This window comes from Hyla sarda, chromosome 1, assembly GCF_029499605.1.
Source record: "Hyla sarda isolate aHylSar1 chromosome 1, aHylSar1.hap1, whole genome shotgun sequence".
Taxonomy (NCBI): domain Eukaryota; kingdom Metazoa; phylum Chordata; class Amphibia; order Anura; family Hylidae; genus Hyla; species Hyla sarda.
The window spans coordinates 334,175,201-334,195,178 of NC_079189.1; the positions used below are offsets into that span (position 1 = coordinate 334,175,201).

At 44.3% G+C, this 19,978-nt stretch overlaps 1 protein-coding gene across 2 annotated transcripts in view; it reads right to left on the reverse strand.

Annotated features, from left to right (window-relative positions):
• The window catches only part of HAUS6 (HAUS augmin like complex subunit 6), a 64,328-nt gene that overhangs the window by 10,759 nt on the left and 33,591 nt on the right, over nucleotides 1-19,978 (reverse strand). For both annotated transcript variants that reach the window (XM_056519842.1, XM_056519834.1), the window contains exons 14-15: nucleotides 10,309-10,491; nucleotides 520-661 (exon numbers count right to left, since the gene is read on the reverse strand). In XM_056519842.1, the coding sequence (XP_056375817.1) occupies nucleotides 520-661; nucleotides 10,309-10,491 (325 nt within the window). The remainder of the gene's footprint in view (nucleotides 1-519; nucleotides 662-10,308; nucleotides 10,492-19,978) is intronic.

Genomic DNA, 19,978 nt, shown 5'->3' on the forward strand with positions numbered 1-19,978 from the left:
GGTTAAATGTCACAGAAGTGGCGACCGTGCAACAATTGTATCAAATGTTGCACGGACCTTAATACAAATGTCGAATAGAGCCATTTCGATAGTTCTATTGGGCAGGGTTGACCTGCCGTGTGACAACTTCTAAATATAGCCAGCGCAACATTGGATTATCGTGACTTTTTGTGAAATGCCGCAACAGTCAGTACTCATAACTTTTCATGGTAATTAAATGTTCTAAATGAAATGTGGCAGAAAATGTCACACAGGACCAGCCTGCAACAAAATTTAAACAAAATGCAGTCTAAATGGTTTGATAAATTCCCCTCTTAGGGTGTATTCATACATACAGTATTCTGCGCATATTTTATGTGGCAGATTTTATGCTGCAGCATTCAATTATCCAAATGACTGAACACCACTTCAAATCTGCAACTTCTAATCCTGCGCAGCAAATATGTGCAGACCCTAAAAAAGAACCCGACCAAATCTGGTTGCAATTGATCAATGTATATTCATAAAAAAAATAATTACTTAAGTTTTCTGGGGTCCTAGGAATTTCCTTTCTAGATAAGAAAGGATCCGAAGACAGCATGCCAAGTAAATCATCAAGCTCCATTCCTCGATTTGACACAGACTTTGGTGATTCATATTCATTAGCTATGTAATCTGCAACCTAGACAAAAAGATAAAGATGCTACTAGTCATTAATTCAGATTCATTGTTAAACCAGTGTTTCCTCCTAGATTTTAAAGAAGCACTGTCATTGTTAAAAACTTTTCATATATTGCAGGACTCATAATAAGACATTTCACAATATACACCTGTTAAATAAAATTTTCACCTGAAATTCAAGCTCAAAATAGCCACCACTAGGGGTCGCCTGTCTTTTAGCCAGACAGACTAGTCTAGATTTTACAGCATACTGGATACCGGCCGTAAAGCATACCGGTATCCAGTATAGGAGATTTCTATTGTGTATGCAAAACTACAGATAAAGGATGTGTGGACATGCTGGGAGCTGTAGTTTTAAAACAGCTGGAGGCAACACTGCTCTAACACAGTAATTTACAAACATTGCAGCTTCAGTTGTTACTAAACTACAACTCCCAGCATGCTGAAATAGTCAAAGCTTTCTCGGACTCCTGAATGACAAAGAAGTTGATCAGACATTCAGGAGTCTGTGAAAGATGAATGACACATAGTGACAGCTATGCTGATTAGCATCCTGCTTTACTAGAAGATAAAACAGATAGAACATGTGTTGATAAAAATGCTGTACTTTTATCTAAAAAATCCTTGCACTAATTTTATAAAGATCTATTCTTATATTTATACATTTTATCCTGTTATGAATTCACCATAATGTCTTCTGATTATTGCAGGCAAGCTCCAAGTAGCTTCCTCTGACACATGACAGCATAAAACCAGAGAGGAAAGGGTTACAGAGTAGAGAGTACTGATTGGCTGACTGCCCAGGATTGCTCCTGTGAGGGAGACAGACTGACACGCCCCCTCCAGCCTGCACAATGAAAAAGTAACTCACCAGCAGATAAATGCTTATATCTCTGTATATATAGGTCAGAGATACGTAAAAATTATATGCACATGATCAGGATTGGGCCCTGAGTAACATATCACTTTTTTTAATTTTTTTGCACTACGACAGGTACGCTTTAAGTACAACTTGTGGACAAAATTTACAAAAACTACCATAGCAAGAAAAATCTTGCTAAAAAGCCCCTGCATTTTCTACCTTAAAGTAATGTGGGAAGGTAGTTGTGTGGGTGACCTGATCTGCTATCTTCTCCATGGCTGTCCCATGCTCAGTCGGTGATAGGCTGAGCGCACTGTCATGTATGACCGGCTGAGACAGGACATCGCTGCGGCACCAGAGGAACAGGATGCAGATACCGGCACAATATGGGAATGTATGAAGGGGAGTTAAAGTTTTTTAGTTTTTGCATCGCGGGCACAGGGAAAGTTAAAACTTTAGCGCCACAATTCTCCTTTAAATCCATTGCCGCTGAAGGGCCATGGCTGTATTGGTATGTGCAGATAGTATCAATAAAAAGATGATGTTCTTAACATCTGTAACATGTACCATCAGCTTTTTCTCTTGCTTCTCCTGCCTCTAAAGTCCACTCCAAGTGTTCCATTCAGGCTGATATTAGTGGAAGCTCACCAGTATGAGGAATCCTGGCACAATGATGAGAAACAGAGGAAACCGTACCCAAGATCTGACAAGGCCCAGTGTACCCAGCATGGGTAGTGGGACAGGAAGTCTACAGAGAAGGCACGGAGAAAGCTTCACAATGGAAGGGAAGAAAATGGAGGCTCAGAGTAGAGGTGCCCAAAGAGTGCTTTGCTTCAGCCTGTTCAACTTTTGTGTTCAGTTTTGGATGCTTCAGTCACACAACAAATCTCATTTTATGATTCTAGAAAGCAAGATTCTAGAAAGCAAACTCCATATACAAACATGTATATAGATAAACACACATACTACAGCTGTGGGAGGAGTAAAGTGCAGCTAAGAACAGCCCATCGCTGTGTGGCAAAGACTACTAGAGAAAAACAAAGGAGACCTGTATCATGAAAATGTTCCACAGTGAAGAGGAAAAAAAAAAAGTTAACAGCAGATACCGGAAAGAACTGCAAGCAAAGTTAGACAGTCACAGTCCACAAGAGTATGTATAGACAAGATGGTGGAAGGCACCAGGAAAAGAACTTGGGGGGGGGGGGGGGGGGGTGAATGTCACAGAGCCACAATGCCCAACACAAGTCAGAGGGACCACGGAATAGGCAGCACCAGAGGGGACCAACAGCAAGTAGCTGAAGTAACCAGAGTGTTCCTGGGGACGGGAACGGAGAGCCGTCCAGCTTCTTACATGACAGTGGGCTCAACCCATCAACGGCCGAGGCGGAACATCGCTGCGGATGGTGATAGGCTGACTGCTCTCCAACGTTCGCATGCTCAGGAAGCAGGTCAGGACCAACGGGGGAACGTAGGAAGGCGTGTTAAAGTTAATTTCATCTTCTGCAGCCCGGGCATAGGGATACAGCGTACAGTACAGAGTTCCAGCACCGGCAGCCAACAAACAGGAGGACGAGAAGGGCAGCGCTTGCGGGTGACATGTGAGTAGTTCCCAGATGGGGGAACAGCGCAACGCTGGGCTGATAATATGGGGGGGGGGGGGGGGGGGAACTGTGCTCGCAGGTCACAAATTAGTTCCCTGAAGTGGTGACAGTTGATAGTTCATTCCCGAGGGGGAGGGGCCCAACCGTTATTGCCGTATTGGAAAAATTCATATCATGCAGGACAAAAATTTCGGTATCAACCGGTATACCGCCCAGCACTACTCCCACTGTTCATTTTTCGTTTCCAATAAGGAATATAAAGATAAAGGGGGAAAAAAAGAAGGTCAGACAATGCAGCAGATGCAAAAAGCCTTAAAGTCATACTAAAGTTACCAAGTGCTTTTTTTAACCAAGACCCAAATAGGCAAATATGAAACATCTACAATGATTTATTTCTCCCATTATTGGCATTATTTGGTCAGGTGGAGTTTTTTCAGACCACCACAAATTCTGGCATTTTTCACCTAGTTTGCATATTATAAAAAAAAATAAAAATAAACCCCCCCCCCCCCCATGAATGACATAACTTGTACATAAAAACTGCATACTGAAGGGGAGGAAGGCGTCAGCCCCTAGAGCAGTGTTTCCCAACCAGGGTGCCTCCAGGTGTTGCAAAACTACAACTCTCAGACATGCTGGGAGTTGTTTGCAACATCTGGAGGCGCCCTGGTTGGGAAACACTGCCCTAGAGGAGTAAGCTGACAGGGAATGCGGTACTACAGACAGAGGTCTGCCTGCCAGGACACTGGAGAGGGAGCTGGCGGACAACACCACCTCAGAGCTTCAAGATTAATACAAAATCCAGCAGTGGTCACAACACCCTGCTAGGTGATTTTTGTAATTTTTATTTTATTAAATGAAGATAGTCATATTAGTGAAAAACAATACTTCTGCCAGTAGGTGGCAGAAGATTATAAGACCAGACCACAAAAAGAGAGCTAATGTGAAAAAAATAAACTAAACACACACACACACACAAATATACACACAAATATACCAGAAAAGGTTAAAAGGACCTTAATATGTACAGCTTGGAAGGAAGATGAGGCAAAAGGGGATATGATATAAACTTTGAATGTCCAATACCATTTATTTTTTTAAATGGGAAAAGGGGGGTGTTTAAAAAGGTTGTTTTATTTTTTTTCATATAAAGCCCTTCCCCTAATAAAAACTAAAGGGTTACTACGGTGCTAAACATCTTATCCCCTACCAAAAGGATAGGGTACAAGATGTTAGATCGTGGGTATCCCGCCTCTGGAGACCCCCGCAATCTCTCCTGCAGCACCCCCCTTTTTTCTAGCTGCACAGAGATCAAGGATCACTGCCACGCCCCCTCCCATAGACTTGCAATGAGGGGGCGGGTAGTGACATCACAATACTCTGTCCCCTGCACCGCCCATCATCAGCCACAGAGTGATCCTCGCTCTGTGCAGCTGAAAAACGGGGGTGCTGCAGGAGAGATTGCAGGGGTCCCCTGCGGTGGGATCCCCATGATCGAACCTCTTATCTCCTAACCTTTTGATAGGGGATAAGATGTTTAGCACCAGAGTACTCTTAAACTTTACTCCCCACACAGCCCTGTGTACTACCTCTCACCCAGCTTTCCCGGTCTCCTGACAGTCTAAAGGCACATGGGGGTGGATCATTTGGCACATGGGGATGGAACATGGAGACTACTTTCCTTTCCATAGGATAGGGGATAACATGCTGATCAGTGAGTTGAATCACTGGGATCCCTGCCAATGCAGAGAAAAGGGATATAATTCTTCTCAGAATGTTGGGCACACAGCGCTGCGCAGACACCGCTCCATTTATTTTTTTATGGAGGAGACGAACGCTTCCATTTTCTGAACTTGAAAACATTCAGCGACAAAAGAATAAATAAAGCAATGGCCGCGAAGGCTGTGTATGCAGAGCACTATGTCTTTGAAGTGTCCTGCAGCTAATGAGCAGATTAGAGAGTGGGTGGTGCGGACAGCCGTCCAAACCGGGTACTTTTTAATATGCATGGAGAGAGTGGCGGGCCTACCACACCTCCAAGATACCTGCCTGGTATAGGATTAGGTATCAGGGACATTTGCACAAGTACAAGAAATATCCAGTATCAGTCCCGATACAGATACCAGTACCAGAATTGGGACATCCTTAATAAAAACCTTTAAATACATAAAGGTGAATAAACAAAGTAAAAGGAGGAGAGTCTATTTAAAAGAAAAACCACCACAAGAACATAGCATAAGAAAACAAACAAGAATTTCCACTGAATAAAAAGTAATTTCATCATATCTTAAGACATAACTAATGTTCTGGCATAAAAAGAGAATTGTGGCTGTATGGCATTAGTTATTCAATCTGTAGTACATATGAATCGGATTGCATAACATTCAATAATAGTTTGTATAAACTAAAGTGCACTGAGCTCAGGAGGATGCTAGACATAATGCCGAAGCATCCACCTTGCATAACCCAAGACCAATTCTAACAGTAATCCCAGTAAGACCTGCATCACTACCACATTTATAACTATCTTGTGGACATGTCACAAATGTTGGAAATAGGAGCACCCCTTTAAGGACCCAGCCCATTTTCACCTTAAGGACCCAAGCATTTTTTTGCACATCTGACCACTGTCACTTTAAGCATTAACTCTGGGATGCTTTTACTTTTCATTCTAATTCGTGACATATTCTACTTTATGTTAGTAGTAAATTGTCGTCGATACTTGCATCATTTTGTGGTGGAACATTGCAAAATTTGATGAAAAATTTTGCATTATTCTAACTTTGAAACTCTCTGCTTATAAGGAAAATGGACATGCCAATACATTTTGTATTGATTCACATATACAATATGTCTACTTTATGTTTGCATCATAAAGTTGACAAGTTTTTACTTTTGGAAGACAGAGGGCTTCAAGTTCATTAAGTTCTTTAATTGCCCCCGCTCTGCCCGCCCCTGGATGCAGCTGTTGCATAATTACAACTACCAGCATGCATGGTCTGTCAGTGCATGCTCGGAGTTGTAGTTTCTCCCCCCCACCCAATGTGGATGTACAGGGTACATTCACATGGGCGGAGGTTTTTTAAAGCAAGTTTTCCGCTTTAAGTTTGAGATGCGGCAAATTTTCTGCTGCAGCGGGAAACACTGTAAACCCCCACCCTTGTGAATATACCATAAAAACACTACACTACCCCTAAATAGAGAGAAAAATACTACATATACACACACACACCCTTACACACTGGGGTATTTCCGTACCTGGGAGAAATTGTGCTACAAATTTTGGTGGGCTTTTTCACCTTATGAAAAGGTAAAGTTGGAGTCTACAACAGCATGTTCGTGTTAGTTTTTTTTTTACTCTAACATGCTGGTGTTGCCCCATTCTTTTCATTATCATAAGAGGTAAAAGGAAATAAAGACCCCCAAAATTTGTAACAATTTCTCCCAAGTACGGAAATACCCCATATGTGGGTGTAAAATTCTCTGCGCAGCACACAACAGGAGTGAGAGCACCATGTACATTTGAGGCCTAAACTGGTGATTTGCACAGGGGTGGCTGCTGGTTACAGCAGTTCTGTGTCTCTTTTTATTAATATTTTTCATCGTATACAGTTAACCACACATTTCATGTACATTCAATCATCCCATACTTTCATACATTTATACCCTTCCACCTGCCAATTACACATCTATCTATCACTCCATGGTGCCCCCTACTTCTATATCCTTTCCTAATCCTTAATGTGTTTCATAATATGCTAACTCGATTTTTCTTGTTTATAGTTAACTTCCTATTTCTCCCCTATATGTCCTCCATAATACCCATTTTTTATAAAAAGGTGTACTCTGATTATTTCCAATTGCTATTTCCTCTAATTTATAGCAATGTTGTATCGTGTTTATTATTTCATTTACTTCAGGGAGCTCCGCTTGCTTCCAATATCTGCATAGAACTAGCTTTGCCACTACTAGAATCTTACATACTAAAAATCGCATCTTCACTGGATATGTTTGGGTTTGTATCAGTAACAACGCTTTTTGAGGTGTCAATCTGTTTGAGATGTGAGTGATGTTTGCTAATAGTAGTTCTACTCTATGCCAATAGTCTTGTGCCTTCAGGCATTGCCATAGGATATGTATAAGGAATCCTGTCTCCCCGCAGTTTCGCCAACATTTTTCGGAATTTACCGAGGACATCTTATGGAGCCTGTCCGGGGAGTAATACCACCTTAGATTTGTTTTAACTATAGCTTCTATATGTGGGACTGCTGTCAATGATGAGTGGGCTAGCTTGAACGCATAGGTCCATTCCTGCTCTGTATATATGTTTGAGAAAGATCTCTTGCCCATGCTAAATATGCCCTACATGTTGGAACTTAGAACGATTATCCATTTCATCATAGATTTGTTGTATTCCTTTTGATGTTACGTTATTTAAGAAAGAAATCAAGATCGGTGAACAATAACACGGAGTAGGTTTACTAGTTTGCAAAAAATGTTTAGATTCTAAGATATCCAAATAACTCTTGACAGTAGACCATATTTACTCTAACTCCGGAAATGATATCTTGTTTTTTTATATATAAATTGTTTAATTTGTGTTATACCAATTTTCATCCATCCTTGTAAATTCAAATCTTTAATTTTACATGAGAGAAACCGCAAAGGAGTGTAGTCCCTATATTCCATTGAAAATGTTTCCTACTAATCTGTGACTTATCTCCCAGCAGCGTATACCATTGACCATCAATGGTGTCATGTCCTTTATTTTTTCATATCTCCAAAACGGGAAAAAGAATAAGCAGAGTGTATCCCTATTCTCAATATATGTCTGTTCAATCTGTACCCAGTGGATATCATATGAACGTGTCCACCATGCCTTAATTTGTTTCACTACTGTCACTATATAGGAGTGAAAAACGTTGGGTAAGCCAAGGCCCCCCCCCCTGCTGCCCTATTCTTGGTCATCATTAAGTATTTTACTTTAGGTTTATGGTTTAGCCAAATATACCTAGTTATTTTAACTTTTCTAAAGAAAGATACTGGAATCCTGATTGGGAGAACCCTATATAAATAAAGAAGTTTAGGTAACAGCATCATTTTAAATGCAGTGATTCTCTCCAACCAGGATACTTCTACCTTTTTGTATTGTTCCAAATCTAACTAATTGTTTAATATATGGCATATAGTTCAATTTATATAGCAAACCAAATGTTGTTGTAATCCAAATTCCCAGGTATTTAATTTGAGTTGTCTGCCAATCTAATTGATTTGAAGACTGAAAATTTAATTACGGTCTGAAGGTTTATGGGAGGGCTTGTGATTTTGCTTTAGATAATTAGTATGAAACTAATCCAAAATTATCTAATAGATCTAAAAAAACTCTTTTCATTGATATAACCGGATTCGATAATATTAGAATATCATCTGCATATAAGGATATGGTGTGGGTCAGTATAGGGATCGACGGATTATCGGTATGGCCGATAATCACGATTTTGGGCATTATCGGTATCGGCAATTACCTTGCCGATAAGCCGATAATGCCCCGCACAAGTATCGACGAAATTTTACAGCTATGTTAAAGTAGAATATGTCACGAAAAAAACTCTCGGAATCAAATTCATAAGTAAAAGCATCCCAGAGTTATTAATTAGAGATGAGCGAACTTGAGGAAAGATTCTCCTAGGACTGTATCCACCTTTTCCAGCCCACAGGAGCACCTGAAAGCTGAACTAATTTATGCAGGATAAGTCCTCAACTGCCGAGCCGAGAAATTTGTGAATGACTGTGCGGGCTGCTTGTAGCATATGGCTGAGGAGGGATTTACGGAACGCTTTTCAGTTTATTTTAGAACCGCAGTAACAGTCACCCCTGTGCAATTAACCTCAAATGTACATGGCACTCTCACTCCTGGGCCATGTTGTGCGCCCGCAGAGCATTTTCCATTAACATATGGGGTATTTCCGTACTGAGGAGAAATTGTGTTACAAATTGTGGGCGCCCCCTCCCCCCCTCTTTTACCTCTTGTGAAAATGAAAAGTATGGGGCAACACCAGCATGTTAGTTTTAAAAATTTACATTTTTACTATAACATGCTGGAGCAGACTCAAACTTTACCTTTTCAAAAAGGGGTAAAAGGAGAAAAAGCCCCCCAAAATTTGTTAGGCAATTTCTCCCGAGTACAGAAATACCCCATATGTTGCCTTGAAATAAAAACAGGGCTCCGAAGTGAGAGCGCGCCATGCGCATTTGAGGCCTAAATTAGGGATTTGCATAGGGACAGGCCAGGATGCAAGAATGACACTTTCCTCGAATACTAAAATTACCCTACGACAGTGTTTCCCAAACAGTACCTACAGCTGTTGCAAAACTCCCAGCATGCCTGGACAGTCAACGGGCGTACTTGTACAGCCGACGGGCATGCTGAGACTTGTAGTTATGCAACAGCTGGAGGTCTACTACTGCAACTCCCAGCATGCCCTTTGGGTGTCAGTGCATACTGGGGGTTGTAGTAATGCAACAGCTGGATGCACACTTTCATAGAATAATGTGCCTCCAGCTGTTGCATAACTACAACCCCCAGCATGCAAAAACTACCAAAGTGCATGGTGGGAGTTGTTGCTAGGCAACAGCCAGAGGCATGGCCTTACCTCCTCCTGCTGCTGCTCTGCCAGATCCTGCCTGACGCCGCTGCCACTGTCTCCGCTCCTGGAGCCCCGCTGCAGGTGAGGACTCCCGACACTCGCCCTCAAGAATAGGGGCGGAGCAGGTGCAGTTAGGGACACCCCCCACAGCAGGAGTCCTGATTAGTTGGCTGTAGAGTCAGGATGATCGTGAGGTGGCACCTATCAGCCATTTTTTTTTACCGGGTCACCGGGGACCCGACTGACCCGAAATCGCCGATCTGAATTGATGGGGTGGGGGTCTCAGGACAGGGCCGGTCTCCCAGGGGTTTGCACGGGGTGCCTGCTGAATTGCACATTGGGGACCAGAATTCCCACGGGCATACAGGTGGGCCCTGGGCCTTAGAGTCCCAGAACGTCAGGGCATACCTGTATGCCCCGGGTTCTTAAGGGGTTAAGGAGGTTCAGAAAGAAGGTAGCAACTGCCCTGCAACAACCTGAATATTAAGGATTAGATAATTTTGACATGCATACATGTTACATAAGAAAGAATTCATACCTGTTGTGCAAGCTGTAGACGTGCAGCACTCCTGGCATTTTGCTTAGTTGGTGTTGGGGTATGATGTAGTAAGCTGCCTGCAGGAGTTTTCCAGCTAGTGTCAGACCTCCTTTTCTGCATTGCAGAGATTGGCGTTTTTTGTATTAAACTCTCTTTCCCATTAGAGGTAGGTGTTCGAAAATCCTGCGAAAGTACAATAATTGTAAAGTGTGATAAAATTATAAAAAATATATTATATTATATATATATATATATATATATATATATATATATATATATATATATATATATATATATATATATATATATATATATATACATATACATATACACACACACACACACATTAATAAATATATATATTAATAAATATATATAAATAAATATAATTATATATATATATATATATATATATATATATATATATATATATATATATATATATATATATATATATATTAATTACACACACACACACACTATGGTGAAAGTACATTTTAGAACAAGTTCATTGACCCATTTATCCCAGTTCTCAACAAGGATGCGACACAGAATTACTAGCAGGTGATGCAAAAGAAAATAAGGTTAGGTTCATGCCGCCTTTGACTCCGGAGGGGTGCGTCGGATATCTAGTATAGTCGAGTGGAAGGGGGGAGGGGTAACTACATGACCGATTTTCTTCTCTGTTCAACTTCAGTCAAACTCATGACAGCGCTTCCTTTAAAGGAGTAGTCCAGTGGTGAAAAACTTATCCCCTATCCTAAGGATAGGGGATAAGTTTGAGATCGCGGGGGGTCCGACCGCTGGGGCCCCCTGCGATCTCTCTGTACGGGGCCTCGGCTCTCCACCTAGATAGCGGGTGTCTACCCCCGCACGAAGCGGCGGCCGACACGCCCCCTCAATCCATCTCAATGGCAGAGCCGGAGATTGCCGAAGGCAGCGCTTCGGCTCTGCCATAGAGTTGTATTGAGGGGGCGCGTCGGCCGCCGCCTCGTGCGGAGGTCGACACGCCCCCTTCCCGCGGGCTGTCGGGGCTCCGTACAGGTGATCGCAGGGGGCCCCAGCGGTCGGACCCCCCGCGATCTGCAACTTATCCCCTATACTTAAGATAGGGGATAAGTTGCTCACCACTGAGTCACCACTGGACTACTCCTTTAAGGGAGTATGGTGGCAGTGTAAAAAGGGCCCCAAGTACTGATCAGGACATCTAAAAGGGCTAATCCACAAGATTTGAGGTTCTCTAATTCCTACCATAGCAAGCTGTTCACAGACTAGCATTTCTTTAACCCATTAAGGACACAGGGTGTACAGGTATGCCCTTGGGTCTTGGAATTTAAGGACCATGGGCGTACTTGAATGCCTTGATTCATTAAGTGGCTTTGATGAGAGCACAGATGTGCAGCACGCTTCAGAGCAGTAAGTATCAGCTATCAGCCTGACGCTTACTGCCGATGACAGGCAGAAGCAATCCTGCTGATGCAGTCATTTAACCCTTTAGACGCAGTGATCAATGCCAATCATGCGTCTAAAATTTGCTAATCGCTCAGGAGGGCTCACCGATCCCCCACAATGTGATCTTGTGGGTTTGGGGAGCTAAAAATGGCAGAGGAGGGTCTCCTTACCTGCTGCCAATACAATCATGTAGCTTGGCTTAGCCAGTGAATGCATTCTAATGATTGTATATAAAAGTCCAAAAAAAAAAAAAAAAAAAAAAGTCAGACAATATGAATAAGCCCATCCCTTAAAAGTTTGGATCACCCCCCCATTTTATAAAATTAAATAATGCAATAAAAAAAATCATATGTAGTAACGCCGTGTGTGCAAATGTCCGAACTATAAAAATATAAATGTTAATTAAAACCGCACGATCAATGGCACACGTAAAAAAATTCCAGTCCAAAACCGCATTTTTTTTGGTAACTATGCATAACACGATAAAAAAAAAACATTAAAACAAAAAAGGTACTGATAAAAACTTAAAAAATTAGCCCTCATACATACCTGTATATGGAGAAATAAAAGTTGTAGGGGGGGGTCATACTAATTTTGGTGCATGTAGTAAAATAAAACCTATATAAATTGGGTACCCTTGTAACCGTATGGACCTACAGAATAAAGATATGGTGTCATTTTTACTGACAAGTGTACGGTGTATAATCAGAAGTTACAAAATGGCGTTTTCCCAATTTTGCCCCACAAGTATTTTTTCTGGTTTTGCCATAGATTTTGTAGTGAAATGATTGATGTCATAATTGGTGCACAAAAAAAATAAATAAATAAAAATAAAAAAAAAGCCCTCATATGAGTCTGTAGGTGCAAAATTTAAAGCATTCTGATTTTTAGGGTGCATTCACACAAGCGGATCCCCAGTGCGTATTACACTGCGGATCCGCCGCTGAAGGACCTCTGTATGCTGCCTTTCCAGGTGCCTGCTCGGGGCAGCAATCTCCGCTGTAAATGCAGCATACAGAAGTTCTTCAGCTCGGGGTAGCATTGCAGAGTTGCCGGGGTAAATAAGGCTGCACGATATATCGCAAAAGCAATCGAATCGCGCTTTTTGCGATATGGCCCCCCAGGGAAAACTTGCGATTATCTGTTCGGGCCGGCTCTCATGTGCTGCTGCGAGAGGTGGCTGGCCAGAGCAGATAAAGAGAATTCTAAATACTGAAAGTCAGTGTTTCCAAACCAGGGTGCTTCCAGTTGTTGCAAAACTACAACTCTCAGCATGCCCAAACAGCCAGAGGCTGTCCGGGCATGCTGGGAGTATTAGTTTCACAACAGCCAGAAGCAACCTGGTAGAAAAACACTGAGCTAAGTGTAAAAGGCCACCGGGAGGAAAATCAAAAATCCTTCTGCTCACCTACTCCCGGTCCCTGCAGATGCCGTTCCCCTCCGTGCGGTCCGGGGTGTCCTCTCTTCATTATTCAACTTGTAGGACCTTTCCCATTTCAGCCAATCACTGGCCGCAGTGGTGTCACTTGTCAAGCCAGTGATTGGTTGAGAGGGGAAAGGACTTGTTCGGCAGCAAATACACTAGGTTTGAAGTCTTCCCGGCAAGCCTAGTGTGTGTTGCTGCCGAACAAGAATGTGACATTGGGGCGGGGGGAGGGAAGAATGTGACATATGGGGGGGGGAGGAGGGAGAATGTGACAAGGGGGAGGGGGGGGGGGAGGAGGGAGAATGTGACATGGGGGGGATGTGAAATGGGTGGTGGGCATAAAATGGGTAGGTACAACACAACGTCAAATTTCCATGCAAAAAATGGTACCACTTTTGGTACAAATTTTCTGACGCAATCATACCGCCAGGGAGGTTAGAGTATTCCAGGATATTTTTTTATTTGACTATGCTACAGGGGCTGTAAAGTTAGTGTAGTTCATAATATAGTGTCTGTACCTGTGTGTGACGGTGGTCTCACAATTCTTCTGTGATTATTGCCCCAATATTTTTAACAGCATACAAAATTACTCATGTCTTGGGATTTCCTAGGTTGCAGTGCATCGAGACCTGACATCACTGGTCAGGTGATCAGAGGGAGCCAGTCCTGCTTCAATTTTGCAACAGTTGTAGGCCCCCTGGTTAGAAAACACTTTCAAATGGGTGGGGTGACTGATGTGTGGGAGGAAGGAAAGTGACCTCAAACTTTCAAGCATGGAACTGTGATTTTCTTCTCTAAACTAAACATCCCAAACAGGAAATACCCAGTTCTGGCATGCAAGTACTAAAATCACCTTATGGTGGGTAACCCCTTTAAGGTTAAGGCCAAAATGGGCCTTAAGGGGTTAATGGTACCTGAAGACAATTGTTCTCAACAGAAGGTAAATACATATACGTCATGGTCGTAAATGTTGGCACCCCTGAAATTTTTCAAGAAAATGAAGTATTTCTCACAGAAAAGGATTGCAGTAACACTTTTTGCTATACACATGTTTATTCCCTTTGTGTGTATTGGAACTAAACCTAAAAAGAAAAAAAAGAAAATTGGATATAATCTCACACCAAACTCCAAAAATTGGCTGGACAAAATTATTGGCACCCTTTCAAAATTGTGGAAAATTAAGATTGTTTCAAGCATGTGATGCTCCTTTAAACTCACCAGGGGCAAGTAACAGGTGTGGGCAATATATAAATCACACCTGAAAGCAGATAAAAAAAGGAGAGAAGTTCACTTCGTCTTTGCATTGTGTGTCTGTGTGCGCCACACTAAGCATGGACAACAGAAAGAGGAGAAGAGAACTGTCTAAGGACTTGAGAACCAAATTATGGAAAAATATCAAAAATCTCAAGGTTACAAGTCCATCTCCAGAGATCTAGATTTGCCTTTGTTCACAGTGCACAACATCATCAAGAAGTTTGCAACCCATGGCACTGTAGCTAATCTCCCTGGGAGTGGACGGAAGAGAAAAATTTGAGTAAGCCAAAATCCTTCTGGGAAAACTTCTTGTGGACAGATGAGACCAAGATAGAACTTTTTGGTAAAGCATATCATTCTACTGTTTACCGAAAATGGAATGAGGCCTACAAAGAAAATAACAGTGCCTACAGTGAAATATGGTGGAGGTTCAATGATGTTATGGGGTTGTTTTGCTGCCTCTGGCACTGGGTGCCTTGAATGTGTGCACGGCATCATGAAATCTGAGGATTACCAATGGATTTTGGGTTGCACTGTACAGCCCAGGGTCAGAAAGCTGGGTTTGCGTCCGAAATATTGGGTCTTCCAGCAGGACAATGACCCCAAACATATGTCAAAAAGCACCCAGAAATGGATGTCAACAAAGCGCTGGAGAGTTCTGAAGTGGCCAGCAATGAGTCCAGATCTAAATCCCACTGAACACCTGTGGAGAGATCTTAAAATTGCTGTTGGGAAAAAGGCGCCCTTCCAATAAGAGAGATCTGGAACAGTCGGCAAAGGAAGAGTTGTCCAACATTCCGGCTGAGAGGTGTAAGAAGCTTATTGATGGATATACGAAGATACAACTGATTTTACTTCATTTTTCAAAGGGTGTGCAACCAAATATTAAGTTATGGGTGCCAATAATTTTGTCCAGCCCATTTTTGGAGTTTGGTGTGTCATTATGTCCAATTTGCTTTTTTTCCCCTCTTTTTTTGGTTTAGTTCCAATACACACAAAAGGGAGTAAACGTGTATAGCAAAACATGTGTTACTGCAATCCTTTTCTGTGAGACATTTCTTAATTTTCTTGAAAAAATATCAGGGATGCAATCATTTACGGCCATGAATAAATTTATTTTAGGGTTGCACGATATATCGCAAAAGCAATCGAATCAAGATTTTTGCGATCTAGCTATATGGCCCCACCGAGAAAACATGCAATTATCTGCTCGGGCCATCTCCCGTGGCGGGGCCGGCCAGAGCAGGTAAAAACAAAAATACCCGTATTTATCGGTGTATGACACTCACCCATGCCTGCATGTTATAGGCAGATAAATCTTCTGGTCACTGATTTCAAGCGGCCGCAGTAGCTTGTGAAGTATTAGCAGCCCGGCCACTTTAAATCAGTGACCAGCAGCGGCTCCTCCCCCCTCCCTCATCATTCCCCTTTTCCCCTGCTTTTTATAGGTTTTTTTATTTTCCTTACGTGGCTGCTTCGGCAGGTCAGACAGCGGGTCTTGCGGGCTGTGTGGTCATGAAGCAGATGAATGAAGTCCTCTCCCGGCTCATCTGCGTGGCATCAGTGACGTCACTTTTCATTTCCTACAGCCACCGCGAGTCAGACTGCAGGAAATGAAGTGACGTCACTGATGCCACGCAGAGAAGCCGGCAGAGGAAGTCACTGATCAGTTTCACTGACCACACAGCCCGCAAGACCCGCCGCCTGACCTGGCCTGCCAAAGCGCAGCCAAGTAAGGAAAGTAAAAAAAAAAAAATTATGTGATGAAGGAGGGGGGAGATAGGGAAAATGAAAAAAAAAAAAAAAAAAAAAAAAAACAGAGAAAGCTGGGGGGGGGGGGGGGGGGGCGGGGAGGAGTGAAAAAGGTGATTTTATGCTTACCGTAAAATCTCTCGAAGGATCCATTGGGGGGGGCCTGTCCTCCACTAACCGACCCAGGGCTTTCATGCAAAAGCGAATGGAAACTGGAGCAGGGTGCCAAAGTCATCGGACTCTTGATAAGAGAGTCAGCCAATTAGTCGGCAGAGTCGAAAGCGGGCAGAGGCCGCGTCGAACTGGAGCCCCAGGAGAGCGGTTGGACTTGTCCCGTTTGACCATCTATCTGAAGTGAGACAAGTCCTGGAGGTTGAGACTAAGACTCTTCAGGATCGGGGCCCTGGCTGGAGCGCCGATTAGGAAGTCGTCCCAGTAAGGAATCATGTAAACAGCTGTTGTCCGTAAAAGGGCTATCACAGGCGCCAGGACTGTGGTAAAGGTCCGCGGAGAAGTGGCCAGACCGAAAAGGAGGGCCACAATAGAAAATGACCGTCCGGAACTGCAAAGCGGAGGTACCGCTGATGACCGGAAAAAAAAAAAATCAATGAAATCTGGAGGCAGGCATCCTTGATGTCCACCGAGGAACGGAAACTCCCCGTGAACCATGGACGCCAGCACCGAACGGAGAGACTCCATTCGGGATGGGAAAGCAGAAAATGCTGGCTGAGATACTCAGGAACCAAGATTGGGCGAACAGAAACGCCTTTCTTGGGGACCACAAAGAGGTTGGAATAACCATGAAAACGTTCCTCTGAAGGAACCGGGACAATTACTTCCTGGATAAAAAAGGGGGCCCGCCCCGAACTGCCTTCGCTAGAGAGGGGAAACCGGAGGGTCTAGGAAAGAAAAAGGCAATCCCATGGAAGGGAAGTAAATTCGATCCTGTATCCGTTGACTACCACATCCCTGACCCAGGAATCCTGAATGTGTGTGGTCCGCGCATCCCGGAAGAATAAGAGGCGACCAACCACCCGAGAAAGGTCGGCGGGTGGGGGCGACCCTTCAGACCGAGGAAGGCCTATGGGTGCCTGATGGGGCCGCAAAAATGGCCGGAACGGATAGCCGACCTCCGGGAGTGACAGGTCCGGAAGGAGAGAGCCCCCTTCCCGAGAAGGTGCCTGGCTGGACCCTTTGTTGGTACCAAAGGTCCGCAGAAACGGAAGGAGGACTTAAAACGGAAAGCGGTTCTGTGAGCCTTATCCAGAGGTAATAAAGAACTCTTTTCCGCCCTTCGCCTTACTTCTAGAAGGCGGCGTCCACATTCCAGGCTTTAAGCCACTGGATCTTTAAACTTAAATGTCTCCAGCCTGATGGGTCGAATGAGACAATTGAAAACATCACATAATACTAATTTGACCAGTGTTCCTTGTTGTTAGATTTTTACAGTAATTGATCTATGTATCTATTTTTATATGTATATTTATATTTTTTATATACACTTACCCTATGTTGACTGTATGTAGTCCGTTTTATCCCTTCCGTCTGTGCGCCGTGATTCTGATGACCACTTCCGGTTTGGCACAGACGGAGTAACCACCCATTGTGAGTTGATTATCTTTTTGTCTGTTTTTTGCATAAATATGTTCCTTTGTCAACATTTGCTATTAACTTAAGACACCCGTCCTGGTGTCGAAATGCGTTGTTCTGCATATAAATGCTATCGTGTATACATCTATAACTTCTCATCCTTTCTGCGCCTATTGAAGTCCCTTGGGAGTATTTGGAGGTTGCTTAAGCCACATGGAGGGACGGTGGCTACCAGGTAGTTTGTGGCAAAGGCAGCACAGTGGATGTGCATGGAAGAAAAACACAGAAAATGTCCAGCTGCGGAGCATCGGAGAGCTAGATTAAATAAATCCACCAGATGGATCTTGAAGACCACCCTAGCGGAGATGGAGACCCTACTGAAAGGGCCTTTGACACCCAGGCCGAAGCAAGAGCAGTAATAACCTGCTGTCTCAAAAGGCAAAGTTTGCCAAAATCTCCACCCTTATGTCCGCTAAATCCTTGAAGGCAGCCGCATCAGCCAACAGCCGGGTAGGTACCTTAGAGAGACGGGAGACCGGCAGATCCACAGTTGGAGAGGAGGTCCACCGAGCAATGAGGTCCATGGCGAAGGGATACCGCGCTTGAACCTTTGTTTCCTGAAAGTTCTGTCACAGTGCCTCCAGGCAGATACCAGCAGGGCGTAAAATTCAGCGTGAGAGCTGAAGGTCTTGGGTGCCGGTCAGGCACGAAGAAAGGAGACTTCTGGAGCCAAGTCCGAAGTTCCTGGGTCCTTTAGATGGAAGGTGACACCACATCAGGCATCCGTGCGTTCCTTCGAGTCGGAGGCCGAATCAGAAACCTCATCCACAAGTTCTCCAGGTGAATGGGAACGAGGTGAGGCAGCCCTGGAAGAGGTCGGGCACGATGAGAGGCAACTTCTGGACCACGTCCGAAGTTCCTGGGTCCTTTAGCTGGAAGATGTCTCTTATGGCCAAAACCAATGAGTACACCACATCAGGCATATCCGTGCGGTCCTCTGAATCAGAGGCCGAATCTGAAACTTCATCCGCAAGTTCTCCAGATGAAGGTGAACGCGGGAGGCTGCCCTGGAAGAGGGAGAGACTGGCTTGGTACGCAGGTCTGGAGAACCAGAACTGCCACCATGTGACCGTCCTCTAGTGGAGTGACGCGAGCTACAAGCTGGAGCAACGGGGCGATGCCTGTGAGGGGAGCGCCCGTGCCTGCCCAGACTCAGGGGATGAGTCAAATGAAACACCCCTGTGACGCTGCGAGAGCGTCAGAATAGGGGGGAGAACGGAACCCTCCGAGTAGAGAGGACCTCTCCAAGGCAGTCACCACATACTGGGAGGCCTGAGCCAAGTTGGGGATCTGGGGGGGAGCAGTGGTGCAGGAGAACAAGTGGGTTTAGCAGAGCCCGCCTTTTTTTTTTTTCGGGCGCTGTTGAATGGCCCCGAAAACTTCCCTCTGCGCGCGCACAGTGCTAATAGGTAACTAGTCCCTGCTGAGAAGCACAGATAGGCCGGGTGGGCGGAGCTAATGCGCCCCAGCCCGCCAAGGTAAATACAGCAGAAGTAATAATGGTGCCCGCTCCTGGCCCCTAGCGCATATGCTACTGCATATGGGGAAAGGAGCGGGCGCAGTACCTCCGGCAGCCTCCCTTGCCGAAGAAAAGAATGTCAGGGTGCTATGTGCGGCCGTGGGAACAAGTTCCCGCTCAGAGAAACCGCGACGGCCGGGTGGGCGGAGCCAAAGCGTCCCGGCCCGCCGAGTAAATGCGGTTGAGAAAATAATGGCGCCCGCTCCCGGCCCCGCTAGTGGGGAAAGGAGCGGGCGAAATACCTTCGGCAATCTCCGCTGCCGAAAGAAATATGGCAGAACTCCTGGCCCCGTCCTAATGTAACAGTGGGCTAACACTGGGGGTCTCCAGAGGTTGAAAATCAACCACCTAAAGGGGAAAAAAAAAAAAAAAAAAAGGGAGGAAAATACTCACCACATGCTGAAGAACATACCTAATTAAGTCTTCAGCCAGCTTTAGTCACCTGCATCATGCCGGGCTACCATGTGCGAGCGAGGTGAGCAGGGAGGTAGGGGGACCCGGACCCATGAGGTACAACCCCAGACGCTGACCATTGGTGAGAGGGGGTTAACAGTACATATACGCAATTTCTGTGCCCCACCTCAATCGCAACGGGGAAACAGTGAGCCGCAGTTCCC